A 10485-nucleotide genomic window follows, 5' to 3' on the forward strand; every position below is an offset into this window, starting at 1 on the left:
AACCTCACAATAGATGTGTGTATATTACAATTAATGTCATATTTCAAGATGATTAGTTAGATATTACAATATGGTTGGTTGAGCTGGAGCATTATTGAGCTTACACGTTAACGTCACAGTCATCTGAAGAACGAACCCAAACCTTGTTGTTTTTATTAATTTCATTACCAAATGGGTATCAAATAAACGTAAGCATTGGTAACAAACTTCCAAAGTTACAGTAAAATAAAAGGACCCTGACTCGGACAATACACAATCCAACATGTTCAACAGAAGAGAATCAGTTATATTGTTTGTACACATGGTACTTTACATACAATATATATTAGGGCCGGGACTTTAACGCGTTAATTAAGATTAATATTAATTACACAAAAATTAACGCGTTAAAAAAATTAACGCATTTTAATCGCAGTTATTTTTGCACCGCGGAACGTTTCTCACTGGATGAGTTCAGGCGTACCGATTATACTGGAGCACCAACTAACGTTCATGACTTCAGACAACAAACACACCACATTGAACAACAGTTGGGGAAATGTTGTTTTAAAAAACGGACGGATGGAAGCGTCGATAAGAGCACGGTTGTGTGCAAATTATGACAAAAAGGAATTCGCATATCACCGCAGCACACCAAGCTCAAGTATCACCTCAATGCAAAACATATAGCAGCTAGCGTGGACGTTAGCCTCTTTTATCGCGTTCACACCAAAAAGAGCCGGTACTAAAATTAGTTCATGAGAACCTTTTTACCCCCACGAAAGTCCCTGCTAGAGAGCAGAGAGCTGCTAGAGAGACAGGGACTTTCGTGCGGCTCTCTTGTGAGAAGAAAAGAGCTATTATTTCTGATTGGCTGGGCGGATTGCAAACCACGCCCCGTAAAAACTCCCAAAACGTTTTGTGAAGCCGCCATTTTAATATCCTCGCATTAGCATTATTAGAATAGCCCAGCGCAGAAACGCCAGAGAGACTAACTTATGGCAACACAAAATAAAACATGGGAGCGGTGGAAGATGAGGAGGTGTCGGCGTTCTGGCGATTTACTTGGAAGGCTGCTTGGGACTCCCAGCAGCTTCTACTGAAGCCAGTCCCCAACTCCGGGGACTTCCGGCCGGGGACTTTGGGCGGACAGTATACGCCGTGAAGTGGTTTGCGGCCTGCCAGTAAACCCAAAGCAGAAGAAGAAGAAGTGACGTCAGCGGCTTCATTTGCCTAATCCACCCCCAGGTTCAAAGAGTTCTCATGAACTAAATTCTCATGAACCTTTGTGGGAAAAGTACTGCGGTGTGAATGCGCCTAATGGTATACTAAAATCCATGTGAAAAAAATTGCTTCTCACTGTTCTTAGGTCAAATATGTATATGCGATTAAAAATGCGATTAATTTCGATTAATTAATTACAAAGCCTCTAATTAATTAGATTAATTTTTTTAATCGAGTCCCGGCCCTAATATATATATATATCTGTTTGTTTAAGGTGTCCAGGTGATGCAGACAGGCTGGACCAGAGAGTGAGAGACAGAACTGGACTCCTCACAGCAGTGAACTTCAGCACAGGTACAAAGACTCTTTTCTTCATACTGTACAAAGAATCAAGAAAGATATTGGTTTAAATGAATGAAGTATTGACTTGAATACACTGATATACATTCCATTAAACAATACTAAATACTAGATCACCTACACATCAGTTAAGTTGAGGGTTTTATCCATGCAAAAAGTTACATTTAGATGTTATTGTTAACAAGCAATATGACTTTGTCAGCTTTCTAATTTAATGTATTGAAGGCAAAGATATTTAACACATAGTGAGAACTGCTACTATTTATCTCTCAATATTGTCTGAAAAAACGTGGTACGTGGTACGTTTTGATAACAGTTCAATATAATTTTGATAATAACATATATTTCAATGTTGATGAACTTCATACTGTTCATTCATAATCTTATTGTCTTTGTAGCTCATTGTTGAAATAAAAAAAAAACATTACAATTACAAAATAATTATATCTACAGCCCCTAAACACACAAACACACCACTTTCATAAATAACACACTTGTTCTGCAATAATATGTTTTATGTTTCCTGTCATTTTTGTTAGGAAAGGACATGCCTGAAAGACAGGACATTTTCTCCTGCTCTGAGGGTCAAGAAGAACATCCAAGAGGAACATTAAAAGCTGATGTTATGAGATTTTAAGACCAGTACAGGACATTCACTAAGAAACTACTTTTATTGTAAAAACAGTCAGCTGATCGAATGCAGCTATTTCCACATCTACACTCCATCAGCTGATGATTTCTATTTGCCTCACTTTATGAGCTTCACAACATGTACCTTGTTTTGCAACGTCACAAATAAATGGGGCCAATCTTCAGTCAGATGTGAATGTGTAATCTAACATTTTCAGTATGAATAATGGACAAAAGGAGTGCAAATACAAATACAATTTATTGAAATGTGAACCAAAAGTTAATCAAATGTTTTAAATAAAAAGCACATATGGACAGAAGGTGTAAACCTATTAAATGTATTAAACACATTTAGTCAAATGAAGTGACCGACTAGGCCTGTGCAGTTGGTATCAGCTTTGCCCAGCATGGGCTCCTTCATCAGCCCTGGTCCTCCTCGCAGAGGAAAGACCCTCAGTCCTCTCCAAACCAACAGACAGGACGTCCATAACACGGAGGTTTCTCCCTGAAGTCTCTGCAGCTCTCTGGACACCATGCTGTCTCAATCCGTCCACACTGAATATGAGAGGGGGAAAATGAAAATAATAAATGCTTTAGACAATAAGAAACATAAAGTTGACTGTTGAGTTGCTCAGTTTTGTTAGATTGTCAATACTATTACTGTATAACTAATATCTCAGGTTAAGAGGCACATTCAAAATAAAGATGGGTCTTTTAAATACATTTTGTCTTTTGAATTGTTTGTCTAAAGTCAAGGATCTATAACTGGTACTTAGTTTTAATGATACAGTCTGGTTATTATGCTGTTTGGAGGAGGCCTCACAGGTAAGAGCGCTAACTAGCTACCATCACATGTACCTTAGCTTGACTTAAATGTATTAAACGTATAGTTAAGGATATCAAAATATAAATAACTAATGTCATGCAAACATATTAATATTTGCTTGATTCCAGTGTTGAATTTAGCACAATTGCCATACAAACGTTAAGGGTTTTAAGATTCTGAAGTATTATGCTAAAAGCTCAATAACTTAGATTATTATTTATAGTTTTGCTGAATAGTTTCATGTCCGCTTACCTTAGAAACGTAAAATGCGACGGCAGCGTGCAGATGGGGAGCATGTTAGCTTAGCTTGGTAGCTTCAGCTAGCTCTGGAACTTCCAGCTCGGTGGGCAGCAGGTCCCGCCTCGGCTCCGCCTCTTTGCCCTTATTTGGAGCAGGCTGGAGAAGGCGGGAGTTGAACTCTGGCGTCACTGTCGAGCCGTTAGTGGCCGACTCCGCCTACTAAGGGCTTCACGGCAACTCTGCAGAATCCTATGGGTGACGTCACGGACCCTACGTCCATTTATATATACAGTCTATGGTCATGACCACGGAAGGTCATTTCCGGAGGGTCTGCAGCTAACCTGCAACATGGCTGAGCGCGGCAGGAGCATGGAGCGATTTCAGAGAAGACTTGAACCTCTAAAAGTTTCAGCACAAAAGATGTGAAAGGCGGCTTTTCTCCTACAGTTTCAGTGCAGGTAAGATATTAAGATAATGTATTTGTGATTGTTGATTATACATGCCTTAATGAATGCTAACCTTGCAATATGCTATTTTACCATGAAGAAAATCATCACATCTAAAATATTTATTGCAGAAAGAAATTGTCTAATTTATTTGTTAAGTTGCATTTTTAGGTAATTGTGAACTAGTAGATGTTGAGTTTTAATTAAGAGTTTTAAGCATTTTTCAACACAATAATGTGAAATGTCTTCTAATTTGTGATCATAACATGCGCCTGTGGTTCTCTAGAAAAGTATTTGATGTAGTGCTTTGTGTAGTATCCGCTGGTGTATTTCATGCTATATTTTGGATTTGAGTGATTTTTTTTGGACGTTTCACTTGGTATAGATAACTGGAAAAAATAAAGCATTGATAGTGTGGCATGAAAGCTTTAAATGTGAACTCCATGTCATTAGTTTTAAGACAGCAACATATTTCAGAGATTAGCTTACCTTACCTTTCTACCTAAGATAAGTCACTCAAATTCATCATTTGCAGTTAAATTGATTTTGCACCATTACTTTTTTCTCACTCACTTCCACCTATGTGAATATTATCATTGTATTGTACTAGGTTTAATTCAGAGGTACGTGTACTTTATTTGAGTATTTCAATTTGTTGCTATACTTTGTACTTCTACTTCTCTACAGTTCAGAGGTACATGGTGTACTTTCACTCCACTACATGTATTTAATACCTTTAGTTACTTCACAGATGTGAATGAATGATGTGAAATATAATCAAGTGTTGAATCAGACTTTAGTTCCACCTGGAGTAAATCCACCAGCTACCCTGCAGTATACAAAGTCAGTCAAACTAGCTGCACCTTCACCAGCTTTGAGAACACTTTCATGATCAATCATTATAAAACACATCATATATATTATTCTGAAATGGACCAATCTGCACAACGACTACTTTTACTGTCGCTACTTTCACTATATTTTGATGATAATACTTTTCTACTTTCACTTGAGGAACATTTTGAATGCAGGAGTTTTACTGTAACAGAGTATTCCTACACTCTGGTACTTCTACTTTTACTCAAGTACAAGACCTGAGTACTTCTACTTTTTTAGAATGTGGCTTTACGTGGAAGAGCGAGCATGTCAGAGCGTATTGCCGACTTGTATGGATTTGCCTCCAATGCTATTGATGGAAACCACTCTGCGAGGTGGAGGTCTACGGTTACCGTGTTCCAACAGGTGAGAATTAAATATAATTGGAGAGCCAACCCAGATTTCATTTAGACAAATCTTGCTAATTTTCTATACAGCTGAAGTCAAACCATAGTTTGAACCACATTTGGCACATCTACTGTATACTGTATTTGATCCAAATGTTTCTTAACTCTGACATCTATCTTAGTGAGAAGCAACAGCTAGGTTATTTTAGCATCTTGAAAATGATTCATGGGCATAATCATTTGATAAATAATTGGAGGAAAACAGCAGGTGACAATTTGCAAATCTGTCATATATACTGTGGACACCGACATATTGTATAAACACATGTATTTCTACTGCTGCATCATTTATCAAGATCCAATTAACAACATGCATCAACAACTTTCCATGACCTTTTCCTGCATTTTCTTCTTTCCACTGGAAAGGGTATACTTTTGCAAATAGACAGAATTGTTGTTTTAGGATATACAAAATATGCTTTCTTTCTACAGAGAGAATTAAGGAAAATGAGCATCAGAGCTATTTGCAAATGTTTGCAGGAGAGAACCTGGCACTCCAAGGAAAAGCCTCACAGTCATCACACAATGGACTGGACCTACAAAAGGCTTTCGACACTGTCAATCACCCCATTCTGATTGACAAGCTAAAAGCAATTGGTTTTGATAAACTATCGGTGAGCTGGATGCAATCCTACCTAGAGGGGAGAGAACAGATGGTGGAGGTAAACGGTACTCTGTCCCCTAGTGCTGTAGCGACGCGTCGACGTCGTCGACGCGTCGCTACAGCACTAGGGGACTTCAAAATATCGTCGACGACATATTTCCGCGTCGACGCGTCGCCACCATAGACTGTATGACGCCACACACACGTGGGTCACCCAAAGCAACAAGCAGTTCGCAATCGCACTTCTAACACAATGGAGACTGAAACGGCTACCAACTCCTCCTCACAGGATTGCGCACGAAGCCCTCAAACGAAAACATCTCGCCCCAGGTCTTCAAAAGCATGGGAATATTTTAAAGTTAGTCCAAAACGCAAGATATTTATATATTTATATCTCACTGAGACTGCTGCTTGACCGGAAGCAGCAGCTAGCTGTGGTGGCAACCATTAGCAGCTAGCATTTGCTCTCCGATTTAAAATGGAATTATGGATTATAAATTCAATAATTTTTTATACATAGACGTTAAAAACCTATGGATTAACCGATTTCAGCCGCGTTTTTTCTCATTTGAATGCCATTGAACACGTATTTTGATCAGATTGACAGCTACGGCGGTGAGACGATCTCCCTAGAAGCTCTGTGAAGGTACGTGTTGTGATGGACTGTATTTGCTTCCCCTGTCGCGAGTCCGGATCACTCAGTGATGATACTATGTACCTACATAATCTGTGGAGTCTCAGCTTTAATCGGATATCTTGTATGTGCAGCTACGATAAGTAATAAGGGTACTTTTATCTTGAGATCTGTGCCAATGTCCGTTAGCATTTTTCGCTCAGGGGTCATTTAGATGCTTCTTATGAGACTTGTGTTTTGTTTTGGTAAACATGGTTTGTATCGTCAGTTAGCTGAGATTATTTCCGTTAATCTGGTATAACACATTAATAGGTTCTTAAATATTAAGATCCCCTGAGACACAGTATCGTGAAAAAAAATTGTTTTACATTACGTTTTTTATGAATTGAACAACAGAAAAATAATCGTTCGATTAGTCGACTAATCGATCAAATAATTGCCCGATTAATCGTTTTCAAAATAATCGTTTCCCCCCAGCACTACTGTCCCCCCCCCCCTCCCAGTGAGCTGTGGTGTTCCACAAGGAAGCATATTAGGTCCGTTACTGTTCCTAATTTATGCAAATGACATGTCATCAGCATGTGACTGCAACTTGTTCCTGTTCGCGGACGACTCAGCCCTGCTGGTCTCTGACAGGAACAGGTTGCAGGTTGAAAAAACCCTCAGCTCCGAGCTCGGCAGAATCTGCACCTGGCTCGCCGATAATAAATTATCCTTACACCTGGGTAAAACAGAGTCCATTCTCTTCGGTTCGAAACATAATCTCAGCAAATCCGACGACTTCTCAGTTGCAGTGGGCGACATTATTGTCACAAGTAAGAAGGAAATTACATACCTAGGATCTATTCTTGAGGTAAACCTCTCCTGTGACAAAATGGCATCCAATGTAATAAAAAAAGTCAATCAAAGAACTAGATTCCTATACCGGATCTCCTCTCTGGTAAACAAAAACACCCTGAAAACTCTGGCAGGAGCACTCATTCAAGGGTACTATGACTATGCTTGCACGTCATGGTACCATAGCACCTCCAAGGCGCTAAAAATAAAACTTCAAACATCGCAAAATAAACTGGTCAGACTACTGCTTGACCTTTCATCTAGAACCCACCTCACCTCTGCCCACTTTGACAACCTAGGATGGCTTAGAGTAGACGACAGAGTACAGCTACTTGCAATGGGCCTGGTCTACAAGATCCACTACACCTCTATGGTACCCATGTACATGTCAAAATTCTTCCCAAAGGTCAAGGAATACCATGGTCATAACACCAGAGGGAGCTCCACAAATCATGTGAAACCCAGATTTGGCACAAAAAAGGGGGAATACACGTTTCGCAATTATGCCACATCAACGTGGAACGCTCTTCCCACAACTGTAAAGGAAAGTAAAACTATACTTACCTTCAAAACCTCTCTTAAAGAGCACCTTCGGGGGAGAGCATTGCAAAACTGGCCCCGGTAATGGTACAAATCTCAACCTGTCGTTCAATGGACAGCTTCCCCCCCCCCCATCTATGTATATACTCGCATTTTAGACTCTGTTACTAACTGTATATCTGTAGACTTGGTATGTCTTAAATGTCCGGTTAGGATGTATTAGAACGAAATCTAAAATGAAAATTGTAAATAAGCAATCTGTATGTAAAAAACCACCTGTATGTAAATTGTAAATAAGCCATCTGTATGTCAAATATGTCTTATATGTCTTAAATGACATGATGAATTGGAAATGGGGGACCCTGATGTAAACAAGACGAAAGTCTTTCTCTGGTCTGCATCCCCTTAACAATTGTATGTTTTGAGCTGTACTGTACTGTACCCAATATACAAGCTGTTAATAAACTTTTCAATCAATCAATCAATCAATCAATCACAACATCAAACGTACAGTGCTTATAATGCCATTGATGGAAATCGTGCCAGCTACTGGGAAAAGGCTTCTTGTACCCACACAAACCACGAATTGAACCCATGGTGGCGACTGGACCTGGGCAAAACCCACAACATATTTTCTGCTAAGATAACCAACTACAAAAATAACTCTTCGTATATTAATGGAGCAGAGATAAAAATTGGAGATTCTCTTGATAACGATGGCAACAACAATCCGAGGTACAGTCCATTCACTTTATTACTACTGTAGCTCTTGTTATAATGGATATCATTATATTTGTAACCACTGTGCAGTAACTTGAAATGATGTGTGTCTTTAGAGAATCCATGTATTTAAATTGTCTTTAACTATTTTCTTCTTCTGCTAGGTGTGCTGTGATCTCAAGCGTGCCTGGAGGTTTTACGGAAACATTCCAGTGTAACGGGATGGACGGTCGCTACGTCAACATCGTCATTCCTGGAAGAACCGGGTACCTGTCACTCGGTGAGGTGGAGGTGTACGGCTCCAGGCTGGATTAGGTCTGAATAGGTTAAACGTGTATCAATGACCTTTGATACAGCTGATGCTCTTGTACAGACTTGTGTTGCTAGCTGCAGATGGATGGGAGTTTGAGCTTTGTAAACCTGAGGCACTCCAAAACAAAAAGTAATGTGACTTGCCAATCAACATGAACAAACAGGATAATGTCTTTCCATTCTGCTTTTTTATCAATCAAGCAATCAAGTCAGACCTTAATGGGGACATTATAATCATGTAACAATGAATTAAGATCAACCAGTTACACTGAGTCATGTCAGTAATCAGTGTGGAAAATTAAAAACGTTTTAAATGCTTTTATATTTGATGTGTGTTTAATATGTATCTAGCCAAATATTAGGAACAAGAAAGGGTTAATGTTTTCCTCTCAATTTTTGTACATGTATTTCAACTGTCTAATGTATACAACATGTGGCGAGGAAAATAAGTCAAGGGGCATTATAATCAACATTGCATTGAGGTCAATCATTTCCAATTATTAATGGCAATCATTATCAGTGAACAGAAATCTAAATATTTCTTTATGCTCTTATGTTTGTATTGTTAGTGTGTATAACGCGTAATGCATTTTTCTTATTAGAATTAATTAACTACATTATGTTGGGAAATTATGTGTAACAGAATGAAAATAACTAATCTTTGAATAACATTTGACTAAATTAGTAAAAACCGTCAGTTATCAAAATCTGGAGGGTGTGGCTCAGTGCGTTGATCTTCAAATCAGGTTCAATCCCACTGCAGTCAGCATGTTGTTGTGTCCCTGGAAAAGACGCTTCACCCCAAAGTGCTCCTGTGGGGATTGTCCACAGTAGCCTACTGACGGTATCTATGAATGTAATTCGCTTTGGATAAAACGTCTAACAAGTTACATGGAATCTAATCTAATAATCTGATAATTTGCACTTAAATTAAACTGTGTGCATACCCTGAAACACATATTTCTCCATGAATGTATACCAAAGCAAAGCTGAATCCTTCAAGTTGCAAAGGGCATCTTCAATGCTGTTTCAACTGTTTTCTTTATAGAAAATGTCATGTGGTATGCATATGAGTGACCAAGTCAGTTAGTTGGCATAAACATCATCTTAAATCAGCCTATACATTAAGGTCAATCAGTTTTCATATAATTATATTCATCCATGACAATCAATGTGCACATAGGTCCATCACATTTTGATCGCTTCTGTAGTTTATATTTTTTTGCCTTTTCAGCAGCGATATCATATTTCTGAGAATGCAAAGTACACACATTATCTAATCAAACGAGGAAGTTGTGATTTAAATGATCCACTTGGCAGTGTGTGGCATCTTTGTTTATCTGACCAGGAAGTACAACCAGTTGTATCTGGGAATTTACAGTAAACCGCGAGCACACAACAAAAACAAGAGACATAGCAACAACAACTTCCTATCAACATCGTAAACTCCCGCAGACAGTACACACGTTCATCCTCTGAACGTGTGTAGGCCTACTGTCTATTAAAAAAAACTGCAGGAACCCAGAACACAGACACAAAACATAACCCCCTTCACATCTCAACTATTGTAAATGTTACGGGTCCCCGATATGACTACAGTAGCGGTGATGATGACTGTATTAAGCAGGTGAAACAGGATTTGTTGACAGGAAGTTGTTGTTGCTATGGAAACAACATGACGGAATCTGATATCTTCTACATATGAAGACGGAGAAAGTAAAGAATACAGTTATGTTTAAATGTTAACACCCCCCGAAGAGGCACAAGCTCTTACGTTGAGTCTGGAGTTTCAATAAATTCTAAATCATCAGTAAAGTCTACGACCATATTTCGGAGGGATATGCTACATA

General features: G+C 38.8%; 1 protein-coding gene across 1 annotated transcript; it reads left to right on the plus strand.

Annotated features, from left to right (window-relative positions):
* Nucleotides 1-4910: 4910 nt before the first annotated feature.
* On the plus strand, nt 4911-9018 carry LOC117554597 (fucolectin-4-like; the record flags this gene model as incomplete). Its single annotated transcript, XM_034229045.1, has 4 exons — nt 4911-4947; nt 5469-5513; nt 8104-8338; nt 8488-9018. Coding segments are annotated over 4 exons (468 nt in total), but the record flags the coding sequence as incomplete, so codon positions are not given.
* Nucleotides 9019-10485: the final 1467 nt, after the last annotated feature.

The sequence above is a fragment of the Gymnodraco acuticeps genome, unplaced genomic scaffold (genome assembly GCF_902827175.1).
Source record: "Gymnodraco acuticeps unplaced genomic scaffold, fGymAcu1.1, whole genome shotgun sequence".
In the NCBI taxonomy this organism is placed as follows: domain Eukaryota; kingdom Metazoa; phylum Chordata; class Actinopteri; order Perciformes; family Bathydraconidae; genus Gymnodraco; species Gymnodraco acuticeps.